This window comes from Leuresthes tenuis, unplaced genomic scaffold (genome assembly GCF_036924035.1).
Source record: "Leuresthes tenuis unplaced genomic scaffold, fLeuTen1.0.hap1 SCAF_3, whole genome shotgun sequence".
NCBI classification, from domain to species: domain Eukaryota; kingdom Metazoa; phylum Chordata; class Actinopteri; order Atheriniformes; family Atherinopsidae; genus Leuresthes; species Leuresthes tenuis.
The window spans coordinates 5,922,936-5,949,270 of record NW_027325357.1 but is presented as its reverse complement, the minus strand read 5'-3'; the positions used below and the strand labels follow the sequence as shown (position 1 = coordinate 5,949,270).

Genomic DNA, 26,335 nt, shown 5'->3' with positions numbered 1-26,335 from the left:
GACATGCAGTCTGGGTTTCATGGTGTCGCGCTCTTAAAGGTGTAGTTTGGTTAGTGGACACTGATGGTATGACAAAGCAAATATTGCACAGCCAATGAAGCCAGGTGCACAACACAGGTGAAGCCAGTTAGAACAATTTGGCACCTGCCAAAGACACCTGTACTGTCATCACAGGCTACTTGTACTCATTGTCCTGTCCTCACATTTGTCTACGTGAAACACTGCGTGTTAGTGCGACTTGATTGAAATAATCGAGCGTTTTACATCAAAGCTGCTGTTGCAAGGAACTGTGGGACAGATTTATCTCCTCCTGTCTCATAAAAGATGGTCCGGTGTATCCTCTGCTAAAGCTAACAGTTCTTACCGGGTCATTTCACTCAGTTAGGAAGGTTCCTTTGAGTGTTACCACGGAGGAGTATACACTCTGGTCTGGTGCTAGCAGATTAGCATGCTAACCTACATAATTTAAGAACTGTTAGTACTTTGCTTTCACCTTACAATCTTTCATTGTTTTACGTGAATTTTCTTACAGTAGGACACCTTAATTTCTGGTGTACAGTTGAAATACTGTGTACAGTTTTCTAAATGGACCCTCAAAGATTGAACAAAATACCAGTGAAATTGAATCGTCACGACCAGTTTCTTTAAGGTTCTTTCTACACGTTATTGAGTTTTTGTTAAAACACGAGAGATAACACATCTTGTCTTTTACGATGCATTGAAGTTCACACAGTAGCAGTTTAGAAGGAGTTTTTAAGATGCTCTCAGTTCAGTGATCCCTGGGATGAAGGTGATTGACAGGCAGCCGGGCTTCTGCGCAGCTCTAAAAAGTCTTAACTCAGCACAATAACTCCGGATTTAAAATAAAAGTCTCTGGTGTTTCCTGTGATGGATGATGTTGCTCTTTGGAGGTTGTTGTCCTGGTTTCCACAGATAACCTGCACTGCTGGGGCTAAAGGTACCAGCTTCCTTTTAATTTGTTGGCACATCCTTTTCAAACTATCTATTTCTGTTACCTGCACTTTGGCTTTGAGTTTAAAATGCAATAAAACTACTGGTCCATTTTTTCTGTCTTCATTTCTTTCTTTTAAAGTAATTAAGAAGTGTCGAGTCATAATTCTGGCTTAGATTTTTCTGCATTTTCACCTTCATTTGAAATGATCTGGATAACTATGGTTGGGTTGTATTACTATGGTTTAGATTGTAATCAATCTGTGTTTGCATGGAGCGTATTTTAAGGTATTTAATGACAACCAGGGACTTTCTAAATCTAAATCTGAAGTGAGTGTCTTGGCAAGAAAAGGCCGAATTAATGTGTAAATGGTAACATGATTTCCAGCTAGAAAGTCACACGAAAATACATAAATATGTAGAAAAATACAAAGATAACTTGCAATTCCCCTTTTGGAAAACCGTCTCATACAAAGTACTCATTGTTGCATGTCGAGTTTCTCTTTACGAGTTAATTATTTGTCTCACTCTGCAGAAATGGCTGTTGTTCAGTGTTAAAAAAGGCAAATGAAGACCCTTTCAAACATGAGATTTATAGCGCTGGCATTCAGTTGAGTATTCAACAACACTCTGCTGGAATACTCTGAAAAGCAGTTAATTTGTGTCTTGAATGTTCCCTTAATTTGGCTAAAAAAGAGCGACTTTAAGACCCTCTTTGACTTATCAGTGAAACCGTTTGTTCCACAGAGAACAGGACATTTTGAGGAGGGGTTTCTAACCAGCTTAGTTTGGTCCTGTTTGTTGTTTAGCATCACTTCTGTCATCTTTGGTTAAAACACAACATTGTAAAGGTACAAAAGCGGCGTTAAAATGATAAGAATTATTTGGGCCCCTGTGTTGGAAAAGCCCAGAGGAACACCATCACAGTTTCATACATAAAGTTAAGTCTTGTGTTTAAAGTGTTCTGTAAGTGTCAAAACTAAGTAGGATAGTAGTACGTAGATGGTGAGATTGCTGTTGCCACTTTGTGCAGAATTGCTTGTTCAGATATGACAAACGCTTTGGTTACGTTGCTCCACTTCACCTTTGCACTCTTAACCCAAGAACTTGTCAGATAATTTGTGATTGATCTCATATTAGTGTTAAATTCCTGTTTCCACATCTCGTTATCTGTAAGAGCTCATCTCGTTTTTTCTAAATTCTTTCAGTTTTATTCCTAATCGGACAGGCTTTTTCTGTGGTGGCTGCAGAGTACGTGTACTGTTGGAGGGACATGATTCCTGTGCAACTTTGTTGATGCACATTTGAGCTGCATTACTCTCTAGATGCTACCAGTTATCATGCAGCCTATAGCTGTAACAATGCTATTTCAGGGGCTACAGTTTTAACACAGGGACAGTTTTAACACAGTGTGGGCTGTGGTGATAGCCTACCTTTTCCATTATGCCTGAGCCAGTCATGGCTATTTTATGCATCAAAATGCAAGGCAGAAATTTCACCATTTTAAGATGGTGGTTTGTTCTTTTTGTGTGAACATACTGAGAGTTTAGTTGTTGAGAGAGCTGCTGCAGTTCCCACCTCTCCTGATGTTAAACATTGACAGAGTTAAGTTATATTTTTGCTCAGCGTCTAGTTTTCCTTCACTGTGACTGTAGGCTGTAAAGGACCCCCCCGATCAAACCTGTGTCACGTTGCTGTGCTCCGAATCACAGTATCTGAACTGAATGTGGCCTGTTCTGCATGTCTTTGAACTTCTGTCTGTATTTGTTGTAAAGAACACAAAGAGTTAGTTGTATTGATACATGATAAATTCTTCATTTTAAATCAGGACGTTTATTTGATGTAAATGTATTAGGTGTTGCTTAAAAATGTCATTATTAGCTTTGTATCAACTCAGTACCATCATTATGATGACATCTTTGAGTCGGATGGGCAGCTCTAAACACGATCAGCTACAGAACTGCTATTCATTGATCGACACAAGATCATGTTCGATCTCCATATTCAACGAGGTATAATTAGGATAAGCAGAAAAGTTTCCAATGCAAAGGTTTGAGGCCCGTCTATGATCAGAACTGCACAGTTTCTGAGGAAGATGTTGATTCAAAACCAGCTTATCAAGATTTATTTTAATTTATTATAAATTTGATTGAAGGATGAAATGATGGATAAAAGCACTAACTCACGTAAACAGTGCTGGAGTGGGGGGGTAAAGATATATCTGATCTATTTTTGCATGTTTTTTTTCTGCTTCCTCAGTTGTTATGAATTGTAAGATCATATTGATTCACTTTCACTGTTTATACCTTCCATTAAAATGTGTTACAAGTGGCCACCTGTGATCAGAGCTCATGTTCTCAAAGAATCGGACATGAACACCTCTGACAGACATTACCATAGTCTGTCATATGAGGGAAACTGACATAAAGATGATTTATGACATGTAAACGGGGTCTTTTAACTCTTCTCTTCATTTTGAACAGCTCTTTGTATAGAAATGTGAGGACCAACACACCAGAAACAAAAAGAACAGTAACTTTGCTTCTGTACTGAACTTTCTACTCCGCCTCACTCTGAGCTCATGCTTATATCATTGATCATGTGCAGTTTCCTGTGCACAGACTTGGGTGTTATTGGTCTATACTTGTCATTCTTGGTGCTATCTCAAAGCAAACATATGATTGGAGACTCAGAAAATCAACTGCAGGGTCATTCTTCAGTTGAGAAAACAGGCCAGAGGCTTCTCTGTATCAGTGAACTGTCACATTCATGTTTCATTGCATTTTAAGGCGGCTTCGCCCAGCTCAATGATTTACTGTGTTTTTGACGCTCACATTCCACCACAGAAAGCACCACAACGCACTGATTTAACACGCTTAACGTCCTCTGCAGTATTTGTTTTTGACTGGCCCTTTCTGCCCAAGGTCGGCTCTCTCAGACGTTCCTCTGTGTTCATTCACCAACGTATCTCTCTCCAGTCTTTATGTAAAAAAAGTACTGAGACTGTTGTAGTTGTTGCAGTTGAACATGATCTTTATTGTAGTTGATCACGATCTCGTTCTTTCTATGTGTATGCAAGTGTGTGTCAGTCTTTCAAGACTACACAGGGGAAAAAACATTGACTAAGCCAGTTGTAATTTTATTTTTTTTCATATTACAGCAGCATCAGAGTCTAAGTTTGATTGTAGTTTTGAGGTTTTTGTTCAATGATGACATTAACAAAGTTTTTTTTGTTGTCACCATGGTTATTCCATATGTCTTTGCTCCTTGCTGTTTCCTTGGTGACCAACTGTTTTCTCTCCTCTCTTCCTCTTTCAGTGTCATCCAGGCTCCGTTACCACTACCTGTAGACAAGGTAAGAGCAGGAGAGTGTTGAATTTCTGTTGTCCCGTCCCTTGTTTCAGTGGTTTGTTTCACATTTTTATGTATGGCTGCTCCTCAGTGAGGAAACTCAATGCGTTTGTGTGTAAATGTGTTTTGGTTTGGTTTGGTTTGGTTTGGTTTGGTTTGGTTTAACACACACGCACACGCACACACACACACACGCACACACACACAGAGTGGAGTAGTCGGTTGATAGTAGGAATGTAGGGACAGATGCCAGCTGGTCCTGCAGCACTACAGAAATGTTTCCTGTTGATCAGGAGACGTCTCTTTTTTTCTGTTTCCTTCACTTGAAATGTTTTTAGATTTTTGATCTCCAGTGTTAAAAGCTTTTGATCCCGTTGTCTTGTTTTCAGTGGAGATCTGAAACTGTCGGATCAGGAGATGTGGTGTTCCCAGTTGTTTAAAATCCCTCTGCATAGTATTTAATAGAACATTTTATGGAGATTAAAGCTTGACTGGATTTGCACATCTGGTCAGAGTCTTTATGTTAAAGCCTCTTTTGTAAAATGAAAAAGACAGAATCTTATCTTTAGTGTGGGGCTTTTATGACAAAATTAAATATTTTATTTAAAAAGATAGCCTAATTGATTTGCAAGTAAGTAAGCCTTCCTCTTCGCCTTACCGGGGTTAAATACCTGACATGATTACAAGACAAAACTCTAACTTTGCACCACTTTATGTCCCTCTGTTTTTTTTAACTGATGTAATTACAATAATGGTCTTACCCTTAAAAAAAAAAAATCCTGACGTATATGAACTACAGTTTGGCTGCACAGTAATTTTAGCTGGTCATTGTCCAGGCGTTCATTGCCAACGTTCACCCAAAGAGTAACTAATAATCTTACTAAATTAACACTCAGTTTTCAAATAAATAAACTAGTCGTAACCTGAATCGTAGCAGTGCACGAGACAACGTTTCATACTTAAAATAAATAAATCCTGTAATGCAAAACCCACACATCATTCCGTTTTTCCATACGATACAGTTGAGAGTCAGGTTATTCGATAATGGTTTCTTGTTTACTGTACAGCAGTGTGCCATGTTAGCTTCCTCTGCTGCCTCAGCCTGATCAGTGTCTTCCTCCAGTTGTGTGAATAGCAGGGCCTCAGTGGAACCTATCTGAGGAATGCAGGCTGATGTGTGAGTGTGTTCATGAGGAGCTGTGATTAGATTTGAACCACTTCTCTAATACAATTAGCTGTCCTGAAGCAGGGTCCTTGTACCTCGCTGGTCTCTGAGGACACACACTCACCCTGTCACTCATGCAGGGGCTGTCCACTTGACTTAAAGGCTTTTCAGTTACTGTGTGCAATTTCAGCATTTACACATGACCCTACTGCTTTAAATGGACTGGCAGCAGAGGACTTAAAGGAAGCTGGAGAAAGTGAAACTACAACCTTATTCACTGATAATTTCACTCGTCTTTACTCGTTCACTACCCAAAAGTTGCAGCTCAAAAACATCCTGAACATTATTTCTGCCATCAACTGAAACAAAATCACGTGTATTAACACGAGATGGGTTTAAAATGACCGATATTACGGGCAGTTAGATGGCTCGTATGGTGTGATTTAAAAAGGATTAGTTTTTCACAAGTTAACATACTTTCCTTTGGTCTAAATTAAATGTCTGTGATGTACTTTGGCCAAAATACCACAGCTGCTTTTTCTGCCATGAATTTGTAACTCTGGGAGGAGTTGTTTATCCCTAAAAACTTGTCTGTAGTTGGCCACCGATAGCTGGTACTGATTCCTTATGAGGCGCAGTTCAGTCACGAGTCATGCGTTGAACTGCCTCAGGCTGTTAAAACACTGCAGCACAGAATGTAGCGTCCAGCCTGCAGGTTGTACTCCAGTCAAAACTTGCATCGTAATTCCTCCTTCACATATTTGCTCGATAAACCGTGAGCTTCACTGTCGGCCCGTTCCTCTGTGTTTGAAGGCTAATGTTCAGGGAACCGCTGTTCTTTATACAACGGTTGATATTTTCTTTTTCTTAAGTAATCCATACACCTGCTAATGAGAATGTGCTAATAATATCAAAGCAAAAAGCATGAGGAAAGAGTTTTAACTTCCCATTTTCACGGTACAGTGAATGCAGCATGTTTTGAAGTTGGGAGGAGATGAAAATGAGGTTGCAGGAGGTTGTATTCTGAGCTGGGAGATGTGATGCTGTTTTCTCTGCGGACGAATCGAGGACGATCGAAGAGTTTTGTTTATCTTTTTCCTCATATACTCAATTCAATCGATCGTCTAATTTTTGAAGGAATATTCGGCTTAATCTGTCGTAAAGATACAAATGAACTGAATGCTAATTATGAATGAATAATATGATTGATTGTCACTGAAAAGACTGATCAGAAGAGGCCATCATCATTATTTTTAAATGGAGGAGAGCAGGACTGTTAGAGGGCAACACGAGTGCTCGGAAGTGTAAAATCAAGTAACTATTATTATTGTGAGCTGTTGAAGGTTCACACAAATAAATAAGATGTCAACAGAAAAACTTCTTCACTAAGTAAACGTGGTGATTCATCTGAAATGAGTGATGGACAGATATCAGGCCCAAAGTCAGGATTGTTTTTATCCTCTCACAGATGTTTATTGTAAAGTAACCAACACATGGTCTCATTAGCGTATGGAGACGGATGGCATTACCAAAGCTCTTTCTCAGCTGCTGCAGCTATATTTACACTCATCTCTTATTTTCTTCACATGAATAAATTAACTGAAACTATTGGCAGTATCATTGGTGCCATTAGGAGATGAGGAGAGATGGTGACAAAGTTTTCTGTGAAACAGATGACTAACGTTGCTGCATTTAGTGTCAGTTTATTGTCATTATGGAACAACAAGTCTTTGGTGTGATGTGCTTATTTCTATGGTGTTGTTTGTTTCTTTTGCTCGACCACTCTGTGCCTCTAAATTCTTCACAGCTCTATGTTTGGCGTCAACAAAACTAAATGAGTAAAAATGTGTTTTAAATTACAATTATTTTTGTTAACTTGGTATGTTGTTCTCATTTAGCTATTATTCTAATACACATTTACTAAAATTTGACTTTTTATTATATAATTTTGAAGCTTTAAGATGTTCCCAGATACCATCGCTGCCCTGTATACTGAAGACATCAGAATATCTTCTCTATGAAACCCTCTTAACATGGAGTTTAAAAGAGCAATATGACGCACATGTTGGCTGATGATAAATCAGCAGCTGTCGCATCATGATACCTTCTCATCTCATGTTGGATTATAAATGAAAGGCTTTAGCTACACCACGAAATCGGTGATCAGTAGCGACAATCTGCTTCAGATCAGCTGAATTACCTTGTAATGTCTACAAAGATCACGGGACCTAATTTTCGTTGTTTTACAAAGAATTGTTGCTAACATCCTCACATAATCATGGATCTGTGAAGTTTTACACCTTCATTAGATATCAGAATGTCTACCAGCCTCATGTCAGGAATCAGTGTAATGAGTTATTAGATTTAGGGGCAGTTATGTGTGTATTTATTGGTCAATGTGTCCTTGAAGATGGGTCATACCTTGGGCAACTGTGTCCGAATGCCTCAGTACCTGTTAGATAATTCTCAGAGGAAAACGCTGATGGTTTTAGTCGGTGTAACTGTGTGTGTCCAAACAATTTACCAGTACTGTTTATTTCTTGCCTGTCATATAATATTTTCTTTGTGTAGACTGTATGTGCTCCTGTCCATCTGCATTGTGTTTATGTACATGAACAACATATGCAGTCCCTTTCTGCTCGGTCAGTATGTATTCATGTTTGTGTGTGTGTGTGTGTGTGTGTGTGTTGTCCAGGTTGCAGCCAACACTCCCAGTATGTATTCTCAGGAACTGTTCCAGCTCTCCCAGTATTTACAGGTAATGCACTGACACCTGCTGGTCGTTACTGGGAGCTACACTCTTAATGATGGAGCATTTGTTGAGCATTGGAAGAGTTGAATTAGAAAAGAATAACATTTTAAATGATGAAAAAACTAATGTAGCCTCTGTTTTATATCGATAAAAGGCATGGATTAAATAAATACTGTTATACTATAACTGGAGTAGGCAATAAGATAAACATTGCAGTAGTAGATAAAATGGCTGTAAATCCTTTCGTCTCTCCCTAAATAGAATTGTTTTATACCATATTTGCTGTAGTGCAAATGTTATTGATTTTGTTCCTAAAGAATCGTATTTTTTTCCATTTGAGTAACTGATCGCCTCCTTTTCTGTCCCTTCTCTTCTTTGTCCAGGAGGCCTTACACAGAGAGCAGATGTTGGAGCAGAAGCTCGCCTCTCTGCAGCGTCTGTTAACCAACACTCAGAAGGCCTCAGAGAGCAGCTGGCAGGTAGAAAATCTCACTTCTGTTCTTCAGCCCTGGACTGTGATATGAAGAAGAGCAAATCTCCTTCAACATTTTTAGTAAAGATGATAACATACTTGCTCATAAAAATGTATTTGCTAATTCAGGATTATTAGCTTTGCAGTTGTTGTGCATCTGTGTCATTGGTGAAAGCACAGAGACGGCATGTGTGAGGGTTAAAAGAAACTCCTCTGAGCTGGTAAGGGAGGTGGTAACTGAGGTGAAACAGGCTGTGTGCGTCATCGCTCAGCTGATGTCGCCGCGGCGGCTTGATGTGTGTAAACACACACTGATGTGGGCCGGTGCAAACTGATCGCGTTTCTCGTTTTGACGTTCCCCAACCGACAGCAAAGTTTGCACATTGTGTTAATGTGGGCTTCATCTTTTCCACGCTTCCATATCACTGACGTAGTGGGATCTCTTTGTCGACTGCTTCCACAGTTTGGGAAGACAAAACTAGTTCAGTTTCAGTCTCATCTACGCTGTCGTGGCTCTATTTTGCAACACTCATTCTCTCCTACATCTCTGCTCGGTTTCCCTCCTCAGTCTGCTGGTAGTTCATTGTATTCATTTATTTATTTTCCATTTTTTCAAGCAAGCAGTTTAGAGGCACGTTGCCATCAACTAGCAGAGTGGAGTGTGCTGAGGGGATACACAGCGAGCTCTGTGGATAGATCAATTGAAAATGCCTCATGCTGATCACTGAGATCAACGTAAATTGAATCACGATTTAATTTTGCGATCGTTTTATTGCCCACCCCTGTATTGCATATTTTTCCCATATATCTTGAACCCCGCTGTGGTCCTTTCATACTGAACCCTCATAGAAAGCATTCATCATCATTTGTTGCAGTTGTTTTGCCATTTAGCTAGAACCACATTGCAGCTTGTAATTGCCATTTATCTTAAAGTGGTCGATAAATGCAGCTGGTATGCTTTGTGGTGAATAATTTGTGGTTGTACAGTAAGTGACCACACTCCTGACCAGTTCTCTGATGTAATATGACTCGCTGTAAACTGTGGGTGTCTCTACCAGGCTCTGATAGATGAGGACCGTCTGCTCTCCAGGCTGGAGGTGATGGGCAGTCAGTTACAGGCTTACTCTAAGGTAAAACTCACGCCCTTTCAGAAAGTGTTAGGATTAAACTGTCAAACTATTCTTCATTGGATGGCTTTAAGGCTAAATGTTCATCAACTTATAAAAGAAAAATTCTCTCGTAGTCCCAGCCAGAGGAAGGGATCCGTAAGGAGCTCTTGGCTCTTCAGGAGGACAAACACAACTATGAGACGAGGGCAAAGGAGTCCCTGAGGGCAGTCCTGCAGGAGAAGATCGAGGTGGTCCTCAAGTTGTCTGAGGTGGAGGTATGACTGCAGGATGTACTTACTGTACGATGGAGTGTTGTTTGTTCTGTGGTTTTGTTTTTGTAAAGCCTGAACGTTGCTGTCCCGCAGCGCTCGCTCAGTAACACGGAGGACGAGTGCACCCACCTGAAGGAGATGTCCGAAAGGGGTCAGGAGGAGCTGAGGGAGTTAGCCAACAAATACAACGCCGCTGTCAACGAGATCAAAGAGCTCACTGATAAAATTAAGGTACCCAAACAGAAATGGCCCAGTTCCCCCCTCTGACCCTTACACTGGACCAAACCCCTGTTTTGCTGAGGTAAGGTGATCTTTTCCTTTTAGGGGTCAAGGAATAGTTCCCATCAAGCTCTAATGGAGTGGCTGAATGATCTATTTCATTGATCCCTAAAGGAAAAGGAGCAAACTTACTTCTGCAAAACAGAAGGGTGCCTTCCCAGATTATTTCCGGTGAAATATGTTCATCAACTCACCCTCTTTCTGGTTTGTTCCTCATTCTTCTCCCCTCATGTCCTCTTCCCTCCCAACTTTCTTTCTTTTGTCACACTTCTCCAGGCAGCAGAAGGCCGGCAAGAAGAACTGACTCAGCGGGGAGCAACGGAGAAGAGGGAGTTGGAGATGAAGATTGAGGAGATGGAGGAGAAGGAGCAGGTTCTCCAGGCTCGCATCGAGGCTCTGCAGGCCGACAACGACTTTACCAACGAGAGGCTCGCTGCCCTGCAGGGTACAAACACACCATTGGTTCACCATTTAGAACACTTACAGTCTTACCATAGCCCTGATTTTGATCTCCAGTTGTCTAAATATAACCTTTATCATAACCTTAGGCCAAGTCTTTGGTCTACTGTATGTTGACTTGCTTCTTGTACCTAAAAGGATGTTGTCTCCCCACAGTGTGTCTTAATGACAGGTTTAAGACCTCACAGCACGTTTAATCCTGATATGTACACAAACACACAATCTATTCTAACTTTTAACAAGCTAACACACTACATCCTGCATCACTTTAAGCGTCTGCTCAACACAAGAGGTAACTTCAGCAACGAGCTGGTGGGTCAGAACACATCTGTGAGTTCCTGTGAGTCAACGCTTCTTTCTGCTGTTGTTGTTGTTGTTGTTGTTCACAGCGCGGTTAGAACAGCTTCAAGAAAAAAGCATAAAAGAAAACAACAGTCTCGGTGAGTCTCTGGTCTGTTCTGGACACGCCTCCTCTCTGCCGCTCTGTTGTGCGTCTTTGGCCACTAACTTCACCTCCTCATCCTGCACTAATGATGCATGACACCTTCCTGCACGATACCCATGAACATTCCTGTTTCTCACTGCTCTCGTGGCTTTCTTTGTTCATCTGTCTTTTCCGGTGGAAATCTGGCTTTTTGTCTTCTGTTTCTGAAGTTAGTGCGATTGAGACTTCGTGTGTCCTTTGGTAGCTCTGATGGGGGACATGAAATGCGGATGCAGGTAGAGTTGAGATAGTTATCTGAAAGCTGAATTCACAATTATCCCTGAATACATTTCTGTCAAAATCATAAACACAAGAAAACCAAAAGTCACTTGAAAAAACCTTGACACAGTCACACTGACTGTTAAAAAGAGACGAGCAGTCCACCCAAATACAAGTATTGTAGATGGAAGGAAATGCTTTACAGTTACTTATTTAATTAATTTGTATAGATTAATTAGTTTATCAGCAAGCTTCTGTGCAAAACTCAACCCATTTTAACTCCCAGCTCATCTTCAGACATGGAAGGTGTTCTGAGCTGGTAACGAAACAGTTCAGTGGCGTGGAAAATATCTGCAAAGCTTTTTACATCAACTTATAGATATTATTGTTCATTTAGATATCTTACAGTGAAGCACTTTTAATGCCTAACAGGGTGGTACAACAATAGAGCGAAGGACGTTTAAAGGACCAGAAATCAAAATGGAGACAAAAAAGGAATCAAAAAGCATGTAGGCGAGGCAGGTGTCTGTCCCTTTCCTCCAATCCAACCTCCTCACGTGGGCCGGCTAACTTGTTCATAACTCGGCACTATAGAATGACAGTTTCCTGTCGCTGTTAACCATTAAAGCCCTCAGGTCGTTACTTACTACTGCAGAAGTATACCTGCACAGCTGTAGAGAAACCCCCTGTGCATCAGAATTCGAATAATAGATTCTATGCGTGTTGAAAACATTTATGACTTCATATATTTTCTATTGGGCAGCTTTTGATACAGGTCATGTAACATGCATTAGGTTCATGTTGAGGTTCGTACCAGAAATCTGAAGTGCAAACCAAAAAGTTTACACATTCACATTCACACGTTCATCCCTTTAAATCATACTCGAAGCATGCGTGTGTTTTGTTGAGGTAAATCTGAACAGGACACCGGGTGTGTTTAGGGAACTGGACTCTTGTTCCATCATGGCATCTCATTCATACCAGTAAAAGTCGCTCTCCAGGTGCATATGCTGAAAAATGTCTTGAGGCTTTAAATCATTCTCTGGCTGAAACCACGACACAGATTCCCTGTTAAGATTTTAGTTTTCCCATTTGACCAAACGCCTGAAACGTTTTGTGAAATGTAGCTTTTCTAACTGTGCATTTAAAGAATCTTTCCGAGCAGTAGTGCGTCATGTTACCTGCAGTTTTAACTGTGGCCAAAATGAAGCCACCTGAGCTGTTTTGTGTCTGCTGAAAGTTGTCTCGGGACATGTTGGGACTCTGTCAGGTCTAAACTGGGCTTGTTGGATAATCTGGGTTGTTTCCACAGTTTCCAAACTGTCTGCTGCTTTGTTTTTCTTCTTCTGGGGAAAAGAAGCTTTTGGTCACTGATTGACTTCTGGTGATTGAATGACTACATTGTACTATGAGCGCTGCAGGTGACTGTCTCACTGCACAATTTTCCCACAGTAGCCACTATTTGAAGGAGCTTGCCATCATTTAGACTCTGTTCTGTGCATGTGTGTGGCTGGTAAAGTTTCGACAAAATCGTATATATCTGATCTGGTCACATGGCAGATGTCGACATTGTCTCCCACGGACCCGTAGAGGAGCCTGTTGAGGACAAACAGAGCCTGCAGACACCTGAGAGCCAGGAGGAAGACGAGGATGAGGGGGATACAGACACCGATGATGGTGCAGTTGGTGAAGATGGAGATAATGATGGTAGTTAGTTTGATTACTATAACAAACAGTTTGATGTATAGGACTCTTCTTTAATATAGAAAACAACCCAATAATACACTACTCTACCTAGTTAGGTTTGTATCATTGCATTGTAGATTGTCAGGAAGTCTATTGGTCAAACGTTTGGACACATCTAATCATCCAAATGGTACTTCATATGAGAATCTAATCCCTAAACTGCGATGTAATACAAGACCGTTTTTCTGTGGGGTTGTGTGAAGTACTTTTGAGTAGTAGCTGTTTTACCAGCGCTCTCTGTTTGGAGAATCGGGGAGGAAATCTGACTGGGATCTAACGGTGACTCAGAATGGCCAGAAAAGCAGGTTTTAACCATCTCAAACAACTCTTACCATTCATGCTGGTTTCACAGTGCGGTGGATCGACTGTGAATGACAGTTCTGCCAGTCAAATGCAAAAATGCCAAATATGAGACCGTGAAAATCGGTGAAATCCTGATCAGTAATGGTCAGCAGTTAGCTATCCAAAAGCCTGACACAGCTAACGCCGTTAAGTTTGTGCTGGAAAAATCCCTACATGTGGAGTTTACTTGAACTGCCATGAAACCGCTTTGAGGTCTGAATTGTGTAAGATGGTGTAAACTCGAGCCTGGATTGGTTCCTCCTCCTGAATTCCTCCCCGATACTCCAAACTCAGAGCACAGTGATCGCTGTCCGCATAAGCACCTCATACAACCTTAACCTACTTAAAAAAAGAAAAAGAAAAGAACATTGGTCTAATTTGATCTGATTGAAGACATCCTTTACGCAGCGGGGACAGCGTAAGTTCAGGAGAAGTTATAATGTGGACCGAGGCTGTTGGGGAGTGAACCAGCAACCCTCTGATTAAATGGCGAGCACACTGCCTCCTTCCAGACCACTCACCTGAATTTAAAGTCACTTTAATCAGTTTTAAGTACAGGTTCATTGCCAACCTGTCTGAGTTTACCTGTCAGTTTGGGCCAAAACAAAAACCTCTGCAAGGCCACATGCCTGATTAACTAAAATATGAACGTATACAGCTAATTAAGAAGCTGTTTCAGTCCTTATTAGGCAGTAAATTTCACACTTCTGTCAGGGATTATCCAGTTTAATCTTTTTGATTTTAGTCTTTGCTTTAGTTGTGTCTCGTGTGGAACAGATGATGTCAGTTTACTTCCTGACAAGATGACGTGTAATGAGTCTTTGTTTGAGTGTTGAATTGAGCGACTGTGAGCTCAGGTGCAGAGAACGACCGTTCACTTAGTGTGGCATTTTGTTTTTATGATGTTTTACTGAACAGCTGTTGGAAGATTTAAGTGTCTTGTCTGTCTGCAAGTGTGTTTAATCTGTCTAAAGATGCCAACACTCTATGGCCTCGATTTCTGCCCTGTCCATTTGGCAAGTGTCTGTCCGTCTTTGGAGTCTTTGTATGTCTTTGTAAGTCGTCAGCGCTGCCATGCTTTCTACCTGCTTGTATGTCCTTTCTCCATCACAGTTTCTTCTCTGCAGCTTTACTCGTCTTAAATATTACAGGGTTGGGTATTAAGAGCTGATTCTGAAAAGGATTCAGTTCCAAATTTCACAGAATCAAGTGCTCATTAAAGATTTTTTTGATTCTGCTTATTTAATACAGAGAATCAAAGTTTGTCTCTCTTTAGTTCAGAGACACATGGAATTTAAAGGGGAAAAGAAAGTGGAAAAAGGCTGAACTTTCAAAAAATCCTCTCCAAAATTACAATAAGCGTTCATATTCTGCTTCATTCAAGGGATGCGTGTGTCCAACTTGGAGTGAAGGTTCAGTGACATCTGGCACTGATGAGCAGAATCAATAAAATCTAAACAAAAAAAAAGGGGAGGAATATCTGATAGTCGTCAAAGTAACGTCAGTCCTCTGTGTTTTATCAGACAACTGTCATGTCAACAACAGTGGAGGAGACTCAACTAGAATCCAACAGTTGATTGAGTGTCCGCGTGAGTACAAACATCCAGTCCTGTCCTATGCTTTTTACTTTCATCAACATCCTGCAGAGTCCCATCGCTGTCCGGAATGGACAAGAAACTGAAACTTTCTGAATACTTTCCCTATCTTTTAAAGAATGTCGTCATTTGATTTTCATGAACTTATCTCACGATAGCTAACAGTTAGCATTAGCATTGAAAATGACTTCTCGTCTGCCTCATATGTGAAGACTGTTAACAGAAGGATTGGATACCCATCCTTCAAACAGCAGGCAGAAGGACAGATGTAGAGAATCTGGCTAAAGTTTCCACTGACGAACATGCATCTTTATCATAAAGACACCACCATTTATGCATTCTGGTTTCTTCTCAGTTAGAGGTTCGTGAGAGGATTTTTAAAGGCGACGTACTATAGAAAAATCCCTTTTTTCTGTGCCTGAGAGCATGTATTTAGGTGTCTGAAGTCCTGGCCAAGAAGTGGTATTTTGTTTGGGGCCCAGTAGATCTGAAAATGTGTCGAGCCTTACCGAGCCTCTTTTCTCTGAATCTTAAACTTAAACTTAAGATGCTGCTGCTTTCACTGTTCCTCAGAAGTGGGAAGTCGAAGCTGCTTTTTGTGTTATTAGCATCTGATCTCAACATTGGTTACATAGTTGATTTAGCTTAAGAAATAAAAGCGTTCATAATGCTCGACCAGAACTTTAATGTTTTTTATCCCAACAAGGAAACTGGCTGTTTATTTAGGTTCTTTTTTACCAGTCAGAAGTAGGGCTGCACAGTTTGGGGAAAAGTCATTTTGTGTTTATTGAGGTCGGTGTTGTGATGTGATGAATAAATGGTATCACGGTTCACCTCGCTTGGTTATCGAGGTAAATACACCCACTAATTATTAATATTGCTGAATTGTGTGTTTCTCAACTCAAACACTCCACAGCAACCAGAAATCCAACGTTTTCAAATGAAATAAAAAAGACCCCACCTCTTTGCATTATTGAGAACTTGCAGATGGTACCTGTTGTCCAGAGTGTGGATCCTTTTCTGGAATTCCACGTTGCTAACGGTACATATGGGCATCATGTCTTTGCCGAGCAGTGTGTTTGAGAGTCGGTTATTCTTTATGTCTCTGAGGAGTTGTCGTGAGGTGTGACCCCTACAAACACCTCCATTGTTGTATTTTGCTTGGTTTGACTGAAAGATTGTTTCACTTTGTAAGCTAGTCACGTGACGTAGCAACTGTAATCCTGCATATATCACACAGCTCCTTTCTCTGTTCAACGTCTGATAGCTTGAAGCCAAAAATATCGCGGTAGCGTTCATTTTTGGACACCTGTTCTGTGTCGCTTGACTGGACATTCCTCTTCACCTGGTCCCGGCTGCACGCCAGAAAGTCACGTGACCATACGCGGCGCTCCCTAAACCGAGACGGGCTGGTCATCTTTTTATTAGAGGAGACAAACTGCTCTCAGAGAGGAGTTGTCATGTCCACACCGCAGCATTTTACCACGAGCATCTTCCAGTCGGAAGTTAGAAATTCCGATTGTCACTTTTGTTGTGAAAGCATCATCTGTACAGCGCAGCCTTACAAAAAAAGAAAAATAATTAGTGAAATATTGGCTATATAAGCAACAGTTTCTAACGCAGAGGAATGGTGCAAGAGGAAAGTACAGAGTTTATGGAGCTGGTGTGTGACAAGAGGGATTATAAAGTTAGTTCTCATTTGTTTTATTAATCGTCCAGCAGCTGTAATTCTGTGCAGTGCTTGTTTGAACAACTTGGGCCTTTAAACACATGACAAAATTGTGCCTTAAAGAGGGTTCAGTACCCTACAAGCTGTCCAACTGCTGACACGGGGGAATGTGAGTGTTTGAGAATAAAAGTGCAAGTCAAGTAGTTTTCTAACAGTTCCAACGGTTTTCTGTACGCTCTCTCATATCATAATGAAATTCTCTAAGGGTTATTAAGTAGTACGGAGCTCTAAAGAGGCAGGCACTGAGGAAGATGGGGCAGAGGCGACGACTCCATGCCCTAAAATGATCTGCTTGAATGGAAGTGGAACATTAACGCTGTCCTGTTCCTTTGTTTTCTTTTGAACAAAGCGTATCACAAACATTTCATTAAGATCTCAGTAAATTGTCTGGCGGTATCATCACCTCAGTGTGAACCAGAATAGGATTTATACAGGGGCTTCCTTAGCTCACGAGAAGCTCATGGGAAAGAGTTTACTGGTTCATCCTTAGTTAACGCACAAGGCTCGAGGCACCTCTATCACATGGGCACTAAGATGTTGCATCACATCTGAATGTGTTAACCCTTTAATGGGTTTATGAGATATATATTTATGAGTATGTGAGAGCTTCTCTCCACTTCCAGTGTGTCTGACACAAATCAAGAATCGGGTGTCTTAGATCTGTCATTGCGACTCTATCTGGCTTGTTTGTCTACAATAATACTTGCCATCAGTTGGGAGTTACATTAATAGGTTCCTTTGTTGTGGAATAACACATGAGAACATGGCTTAAGGAGGAGGAAATCTGTAAAAATGGCTTAAATTTTATTTTATTATCTTAAAGTTTATTCATTTATTTGTGGAAATGGCCACTGACAGTTGATGGAAACATTTTTAACTAGGTTGACTTTTTCAACAATATATTTAACAATATAATTCAACATTTTATAGATCATTGTAGACTGATCGAATGGGGACATTCAACTGATTTTGTCTAATAGAAAGTAGTTCCCCTGGTTAGTCTTTCATCATCCTTCTTCTTCTTCTTTGGGTCGTCTCTGTTGTTTTGAATGCTTTATGAATAAAGTTGGATTGGATTTATTCAACCACACAACTTTCAGGCACCAGGTCACAATACAACTGCGTATTTTGTGTAAAGTGATCATCAAAGTTGTGTTTTTCATGTCGGAGCTGCAGTTAGTCTTTAAGTAAAAACCTTTCTTAGTTAATTTGTCAGGGATTTTTGTTCATTCAATGACTTTAGAGTGATGAACGCTGTCTTACATGTGCAACTCGAACAAGCAAAATAAACTGTCCCCATTATCACTATTACTAACCAGCCCTAATCCAACTGATCCTGTGTAAGTTTCTGCATGTTTTAACCGAATGTTAAGTTTGAGACGGATAAATAAAGATGGATACAAGTCCAGATTGTGTGTTTTGGCCACTTATTTAAACAGTTTTATTGATCGACTCCTTTGGTTTTCTGTTCTTCTTTCTGCAGCTGTCAAACAGCTGAAGGAGACTGTAAGTTCTTCAATTCACAAACTGGTCAACTTTGATGGTAAGACTTTGAATTAACGCCAAGCTTTTATAAAGAACTTTTTATCCTGAATCCTTTTAACAGCAAATAAACTGTAGATGGACAGCTGACTTTTAAATGTTATGATAAGGACTGAAAATCTAATGTTTTATCTGTATTTACGATTTTTAGAAGTTATGGACGCCCACTTGCAGAACAACCAGACGGCAGAAGACAACATCCTCGCAAGTCCTGATCGACTGAAAGGTAGAGGACACACAAGCATCTGCACTGGCTTAAACATAATGTGTGTTGGGTGTAAAGGGTTAACATGGAGTCGTACTGTTCTTTGCTCACAGGGAATCAGATGGACGCCAAAGAGTCGGACATGTCAGACACTCTGAGTCCAAGCAAAGACCGCAGCAGTGACGACACGTCAGGTCAGAAAAACGCACAAATTTCTCACATCATCAACACGATTCCATTCATTTGCCCCTTTAGTTTCTAAAGGCATTTACATTAGACACATGGCTTTTAAATGTGTTTCAGAAGGCAACATGGATGAGCAGGAGCTGAATGAACCGCAGAACAGAGTAGCTCTTCTCAAAGGTAACGACTCGTCTCATCGTTGTAGCTCTGTTATAAACTGCTCTAACTGACCGTACACCTGGAAATCTGAGTTATGAGAAAAGGCCTTCAAACAGCTTGTACAGTACATATAACCGTCCATTAGGGGGAGCCGTGCAGTGATGCTGCTTATGTGTTTAATTTAACTGCGTTTAATTGTTAAATTTGGATAAGGAAAGTTTAGATCATCTCTGTTTCTGGGCTCTGTTCGCTTGTAGCTGAGTTGCAACGGGCGGGTCTAGAGCCAGGAGACACAGAACAGGTCATCCACCATCTGCACAGAGAGCTTCTGGAGGCCCAGGAATTGGCCAACACTGGCAAGCAAAAATGTCTGGAGCTACAAGGTAACGAGAACTAATTCTCTGAGGCCACACCGACACTGTGGGGTGGAGTTATTACTCCAGTTAAAAACCTTGACGTTCTAAGGTTCGGAGCGGAAGTGTTGACATTGTGACTGATTGATTCTTTGCAGCTCTGTTGGAGGAGGAGAGGAGGAGTAACTCCAAGTTGACTGAGGAGTCGACCAAACAGATCCAATACCTGCAGAGTCAGTATCTGGATAATCCACGTTTTCTCACATACAGGAGATTCTTTGAGCCTATAAATGTTGTAAACTGCTTATTTCTGGGTGTGTGCAGCTCAGCTTGGGAAGCTGCAGGCTGACATGGAGGCACTGAGGGAGCAGAGGGAGAGCACCATCTGCAGCACCAGAGAGGAGCTCTACTCAGCCCAGGAGGAGGTACGGCTTCAGCTTGCTCTGGTGGCACCTCCCCCCTAATCTTACATCTACATCTGATTCTTCCTCATCCCATCCATCTGCTCATCACTCTTCTTCAAAAGAGACTTCTACTGATTCCCCCTGAAGTCCACTCTTGAGCTTTTCCAACACCTCGCTGTCCGTCGTGACTGATCTGTGCATCGTGTTTCTCTTTCCAGATTCTTGTCCTGCGACACGCCATGGAGACGGCCACAGCGGAGCGGGAACGCGAGATCGCCACCCTGCAAGCGGATCTGGGCAGCGTGCGCTCTGAGCTGGAGCACTGGAGGACCACGGCTGCCAAGTACGAGGAGGAGATCGGCCGGCTGCAGGATGTCTTCACACAGCAACAGCAGCAACAGAACGCTGCCAACCAGCTGCAGGGTGAGCACCGTTTCTGTGAACGTTTTCTGCACCTAAACACATCGTTTCCCTGCGGATTCTGATTTGCTTTAATGGACCCTAACTGTACATCCTGTCGTTATCTCTTGCAGTGGAGTGTGTTGCATTGCAGCAGCGGTGTGTGTGTTTGCAGCAGGACTGTGACGGCCTGAGAACTGAACGGACAGCTCTCACAGATAAACTGCACCGCCTGGAGGCTGAGCTGAGCAGGTGCGCATGTGCAATGTTCCATGACTTCATCTTAATCCAGCATATATCAGTCTGAAGTTAGAAAAAGATTTAAACCAAGATTTAAAATTTGTCAAGGAAAGGACTCAATACCCGATAGCACAGCCAATATTGACTTTAACGCAACTATTTCATATTTGTATCATATTTATCATATAAACTGACAATCTCCAGAAAATACCAAATTTCTACTTTATTTTGAAGGGAAAATGTCAAAAGGTACAGCATTATTTAACAGGAAAAACACATTCTACTCAATAGAAGCTTAAGGCCTGGAATATACTTATTTTTTAATCACGCATTCATGAAAGCAACTTGCTCAGTCGTGGGTGTAATTGTTTCAGCTTCTTTTCAAAACTTGTCAGTTTCACTGCTGCTGACCTTATGACCCCACGTCTGGTTAAATTTGACCCTACACTGCCCCCTACTGGTAACTTACATATACAATGATTTGTTTGTAGGGATTTTAACACACGTTGTTTAGTCATTTAGAATTGGTCATCAGCTGATTTAAAAACTCTTATCTGTCTTTTTCTTACCACACACAGCTGTAAACTACACATTAAACACATTTACATCTGTGTCATATAAATGCTTGACACCTCAGTTGCTCCGCTGGGCAGTAATGAAAATATTTCTTCATGTTGCACCTTAATTTGCTGAGTTGGGTATGTCGTGTCGAGACGGTAGAGCATAGTGTGGCTCCAAATAACAACGAAACCTTAAATTTTCAACAGAAGCGATTGACTGGTCGTCCAAACAGAGATGTCGAATCGGATTCTGTTTTGAATGAAGCTCTCACACTGCCAGCCTGGCATTAGAAGTGGCTCCTCGACTCATTGAAAAGCCTCCAAACTCTGAACCGAGTCTTTGAGCATGACGAACTTTGAACTGAAAGTGTGTTTGACAGCCGGGAACACAGATACAAATTTTGGCTCAGTACAGCTGAAAGTAGCTCTGGCAGGTCCACAGATCAGGTTCTGAGTTTGAATTCATCATGAAAGAACGGGCAGAGGATGAGACGGACAGGAGGAAACGTTACATTCAGCTGATAGAGGTAGAAGGCGACAGGAGGCTGAACCAGTCTGAGCAGTCAGCAGGTTAACGGGCTGAAAATCTGTTCTCCAGGGAGAGGAAGAGGTGGGAGTTCAGCAGGATTTTATCTGGGTTTCAGCTACGTTCAATAAACCGCAGACAGCACTTTTAATGAGGACTTCCGTAGAGCTAAATGTCTCCGGCTGTCCTGTTGTGTTTTTTGGTTCAGGTATCAGATGTTTAAAAGAGCATCGAGGTTTCTTACATATTCAGCCTGGTGGAGCGTTGCAGGTTTCAGAGTACGCCGATACGTCTGGTCGTACCAAAGTATGCAGCCACCGACGCCCTGTGAGCTTGAGAAATTCAGTCCTGAAGTGAGAAAGGAAATGAAAGACAAAGAAGGAAGTAGATCAATGTTAGTCACTTTCACACAATTTGTCTGTGCTGTGAGAATTAATCTGAATTCCATGATCTGAATAATCTGAATTACAGACACAACAGGGGTGCTTTTAAAGGAATAGATCAGAGTTGGTTCTGTTTCAGATAGTCGCTTAACTTACCTGTGAGCTTGTGGATGATAAAAATCAGTTGTGTGCCTTTGCAAATATGGTGGAAGGGTGATTCCTGCACTTCTGTGAATTGTTGGAAAGATCGAAGATGCTGCCAACGTTGTTGGAGACCTGCTGATGTTATTGAACGTATTAAAGTGATTGACTGACTGGGCATGTTTGTGATGTTTTTCTGCAGCACCAGGGAGCAAAGTCTGGTCCTCAGCAGCAGTCTGGAGTCTCTGGAAAAGAGGGAGGAGGTTTTGCAGGACAAACTGGGTTCTCTGGAGAATCAGCACCTGCAGGATGCAAGCAGACTGAAGAGCCAGCTGGACCAGGCCCAGGCTCGCACACACACACTTCAGAAAGAGGTACTCACACTTGTTTGTATTGCTTGTTTGTGGTCCACCTCATCGTTAAATCAAACCCATTTTAAGGTGTGGCAGAAATTTAAAATGGTCCTCGCAAAGATAGCAACACCAGTGAACAGCAGAGGAAGGTTAATGACTGTTTAAAGTTGTTAAGTGAGTCGTTTCTTAAACTGATGAGCTCAGTTTGTTGAGATGATTTAGTGTGTTTTCTCATGTGCAGTACGAAGACACTCAGTCGCAGCTCTCGGACCTCCGTCAGCGCTATGAGAGGACAGAGCAGGAGAAGCTGAACATCCACCAGGAGCTGGAGCAGTGCAGGAGCAGCCTGAAGCTGCTGCAGGACAAGACGAGCTCCGTGAGTTCACAAAGAACACACTCGCTTCCCTTTCAGGAAGACCAAAGATCACATGTAATATTCTTTTGTTTGCTGAGCTTTAAACGCCAAAGTTTGTTCCCCCCACAGTTGTTTGTGCTCAAAGTTTACCGCAGGGGAATTGGACTCTTTAGCCCACCCAGCATTCCCAGTTCACACCCTCTCCTCAATGCTAACTGGAGACAGAAAAGTCTTTTTAGTGTAGTTTGAATCTCACGAAGAGAACTGCTACTAATCACTGTGGTTAAAGCAGGCACCGATCAGCCATAACATTATAACCACCTGCCTAACATGGAGCACATCTCCTCATCCTGCGAAAAGAGCTCTGACCAGTCAGACCTTAGCAAAGGTTTTCCCAGCAGAACAGTGCATTGGATCAAGATGAGACACGTTGCTCACTTTAGTGGTTTTAATGTTATGGCTGATCGGTGTGTATACATAAAGTAGTGATGTAACATTTAACTGTGTATGGTGTTAAAAACCATCTCAAAAACGTCCAGCTGATAAATAAGCTGTTAGTTTGTCTTTGATACTCAGAAATCTCTGGAATTATGAACCAGAAAATCAGCGAGGCGGAGCAGCCTCTTCTTTTCCTTCCCCTCCTCATCCTCTTCCAACCTTCCTCTTTTCTCTCATCCACCACTTCTCAGCTCCGGTGTTTCTTGTTCTGCAGGATCTGTTTTGATTTGCAGAGTCCGGTTTCTAACGAGTTTTAGTTGAATTTAAATCCTAAAGAATAGTTGCTCTTTATCAAAACTTCCCAGTTTAGTTTATATTTTTTGGTCAGGAATAATGTCACGTTTACTTTCAGACTTCTCTCCAAAGCAGCGTAGAGAGTTTAATTCGTGTTTATTGTCGTGCAGTAAACGCTGCCTCATTAAGTAACTGAAGCACACAGGCTAACCAGGATTAGATTTCTGCTTTAATTAGTAACAAAATTGAGAAATAATCCTTTCTATAATCCCCTGCGTTTCCATAATGAAGTGCTGAGTTAACCCACAGTTAAACACACTGCAGACATTTAGCAGATTCAAGCATGTTTTCCTTTTTCTCTGGCGGCAGATACTCAGTCGCCCTTCGTCTTAAAAAGAAAAATGAAGCAGCTTAGAAAGAACGGTAACATCCACCCCCCAAGATTAATATTTAGTACTCTGCATCAGCTGACACTGACATCATTGGAGGCATTTTATGTTGCCACAACCTCATCTTAGAGATGCAGAAGGATTTATGATACTTTTTCACATGTGCAGTAATTCTGTGAATAAAATCGTGTCTCAATGTTAGACAGGCGTCATTTGCCAGCATTTTGTTTCTTTTTGTGGCATTCTGCTGAAGTTATTCAGTGTAGACTAATTATTTTATCCATCTGAGCATGGTAAACACAGATAGAAAGGAGAATAACTTACTCAGTTTAACAAATGGTCACATATCACTTCATAAAACCGGCTTTCTTAGCATTCCTCCTGCGAATCTCTGGCATGTTGGAACATCTGCTGTGCTGCTTTAGTTAATGAAAGATGGCTTTAAGTTTCAGACCTTTCTCACGTGTCTTTAAACACCAGCTGATTTATTTTAAATCAGGGCTGCTGTTGAAGAGCCTGGTGATGGATGTGTGATCATCCTCTGTGGTGTTGGTGAGAATGTGACTGTTGGACATGTAGAAATGGTCGTGTTGCTGACTGGATATAAACGTACCTTCCCAGAACACCTTCTCTCCTTGCCTCTATCGTTCTCTGTCCTCTCCCCTCCCTCCCTCGCTGCAGCTGCTCCATCCTCCATGTTGGTTTTGGTTGATTTGCTGGCTGATTTCTTCTTATTCCTCTCCCCTTCCCTCCCTTCCCTCTAGCCATCCATATTGCAGCCTGTCCAAGCCATATTCATGGGCCTTGTCCTGGCTCTGCTCTACTGGTGTTTCGGCCAGTTGTGGTAGAAAGGTACACACCGACATGACATCAGTCTCTCTGTTTGTTGCTGCTGCTGCCGCCTCCATCTGTCTGTTAACTCTGCAAGGAAAGACAGCAGAGGTGGGGTCAGTGTCCTGCTTTGGGATGAATTCAGGGTTATATGTGCCGGTTGGAATAACGAGGCTTGTACTCAGTCCAATGCACATTTTCTTCTGCAAATCTCAAAAATCTAATCGTGACTTTTTGACTTAGGCCGGGTCCAGATGTCTGTGACGGTTAGGTTTGTGATTATAATCAATCTACAGGGTATTTACAGATAAAAATAAATCACATTTACATAGCAGGTTAATATCTTTGGATCTTAACTCAAAGATTCTGCTGACTCAAAAATCCTCACCTGCTCACTGGATGTTTTGAGTTTGACTGAGGTTCAGTTCACCTCTTCATATTCTTCCAAACAGCTGTAAATCTCATCTGAGTTGAACCCTGAACTCTGATCTGCAGGACACTCTCCTCACCTCTTAAACTTCCCTTTGAGACTGAATATCATCATCATCCTCATCATCATGGTGGTGTCTGGTCCTCGTCTGCTGGTGTGAACAGCTCTAACTGCATGACTGTCCGTCTCAGTCAAACTTCTGCCTCTGCTCTGTTTCAGCCAACTCTGGGAGATGGGCTCACACCATCCCTAAACCCTTCATTTAAAGCGATACCTCAGGGAGCAAAGCCCTTATTTTATTTACATAAAGCTTACACTTCTGTAGAGGTTTGAAATTTAAAACATTAGTTTCTATCATAAATGATTCCAACAGACTGATTCCATTCAGCCGGAAAGCTCAAAGATATTCCCTCAGAGGAGTAAAATCATTGTTAATTTTATTTAATTAAAGGCACTTTCAGGTCCATCAGGGTAAGATGTTTCGCAGAATAACAAAATCAGACTTAAGTGCAGTCATAGGTCAAATCTCTTCAACATTTTCTGCCTACAGGTATCCAGATCTGTTATTTTAGGAGCGCGCAGTGAGCTCAATTTAATCTATATTTTCTTCAGTCAGCGGAGTTACAAGCACAGCTGAGTCTTTTCCCAGTAGACATGCACAGAAGGAAGGAGACAAGTTACTTAACAAAGTATGTCCGACGCCGTGCAAGACATTCTGCCACCTCTAACTTCCTCTGTAGGAGGTCATCGTACACGGATGTAAGGCTGAATCCACCTCACAGACGTTCTCTTTTGTCTGATGAGGCTGTGGTTGTAAAATCTGGATTTTATTAGAGCAGAGCGACAGTCTGGGAAAGCTTTAAGTGACACATTTTGCCGTTTGACAAAAGAAACGTAAAGACGTGGGTGAGAGCAGCTTTATTGGGAATTCTGTTGTACTTGAGAAAAGATGGGATATTGGCTCATGCACGGACTGCTTAGGCCCTTAGGTTAGAGTACTCGTACAAACCAACTGTGTTGGTTTGAGGTGGTCATTTTTAACGATTTTAGTCAAACTATCATATTTTCATCCATTTTAAAAGTCCGGTTTTGTTCGGACTAACATAGTAATTCGTTATTTATTTCCGGTGCAACTCAATGTCAATAAATCACTATTAAACCCAATTATTTGTCCATTATCTCAGCCTTCTTTAAAAACTCTTACAAAGACATAGATTACAGGGCT

At 41.5% G+C, this 26,335-nt stretch overlaps 1 protein-coding gene across 9 annotated transcripts in view; it reads left to right on the top strand.

Moving 5' to 3' along the window:
• slmapa (sarcolemma associated protein a) overlaps nucleotides 1-26,335 on the top strand; it is a 52,874-nt gene that overhangs the window by 21,397 nt on the left and 5,142 nt on the right. For 2 of the 9 annotated variants that reach the window (XM_072381532.1, XM_072381538.1), the window contains 21 exons: nucleotides 4,270-4,306; nucleotides 8,163-8,225; nucleotides 8,603-8,698; nucleotides 9,750-9,821; nucleotides 9,935-10,075; nucleotides 10,166-10,303; nucleotides 10,628-10,796; nucleotides 11,200-11,250; nucleotides 13,074-13,220; nucleotides 15,125-15,190; nucleotides 18,409-18,468; nucleotides 18,619-18,693; nucleotides 18,786-18,866; nucleotides 18,976-19,035; nucleotides 19,272-19,397; nucleotides 19,526-19,600; nucleotides 19,692-19,792; nucleotides 19,990-20,194; nucleotides 20,305-20,422; nucleotides 22,223-22,394; nucleotides 22,615-22,749. In XM_072381532.1, the coding sequence (XP_072237633.1) occupies nucleotides 4,270-4,306; nucleotides 8,163-8,225; nucleotides 8,603-8,698; nucleotides 9,750-9,821; nucleotides 9,935-10,075; nucleotides 10,166-10,303; nucleotides 10,628-10,796; nucleotides 11,200-11,250; nucleotides 13,074-13,220; nucleotides 15,125-15,190; nucleotides 18,409-18,468; nucleotides 18,619-18,693; nucleotides 18,786-18,866; nucleotides 18,976-19,035; nucleotides 19,272-19,397; nucleotides 19,526-19,600; nucleotides 19,692-19,792; nucleotides 19,990-20,194; nucleotides 20,305-20,422; nucleotides 22,223-22,394; nucleotides 22,615-22,749 (2,188 nt within the window). Of the gene's footprint in view, nucleotides 1-4,269; nucleotides 4,307-8,162; nucleotides 8,226-8,602; nucleotides 8,699-9,749; nucleotides 9,822-9,934; nucleotides 10,076-10,165; nucleotides 10,304-10,627; nucleotides 10,797-11,199; nucleotides 11,251-13,073; nucleotides 13,221-15,124; nucleotides 15,191-18,408; nucleotides 18,469-18,618; nucleotides 18,694-18,785; nucleotides 18,867-18,975; nucleotides 19,036-19,271; nucleotides 19,398-19,525; nucleotides 19,601-19,691; nucleotides 19,793-19,989; nucleotides 20,195-20,304; nucleotides 20,423-22,222; nucleotides 22,395-22,614; nucleotides 22,750-24,613; nucleotides 24,702-26,335 lie in introns of all 9 variants that reach the window. The other 7 variants (XM_072381533.1, XM_072381540.1, XM_072381534.1 and 4 more) reach the window with 7 other exon arrangements.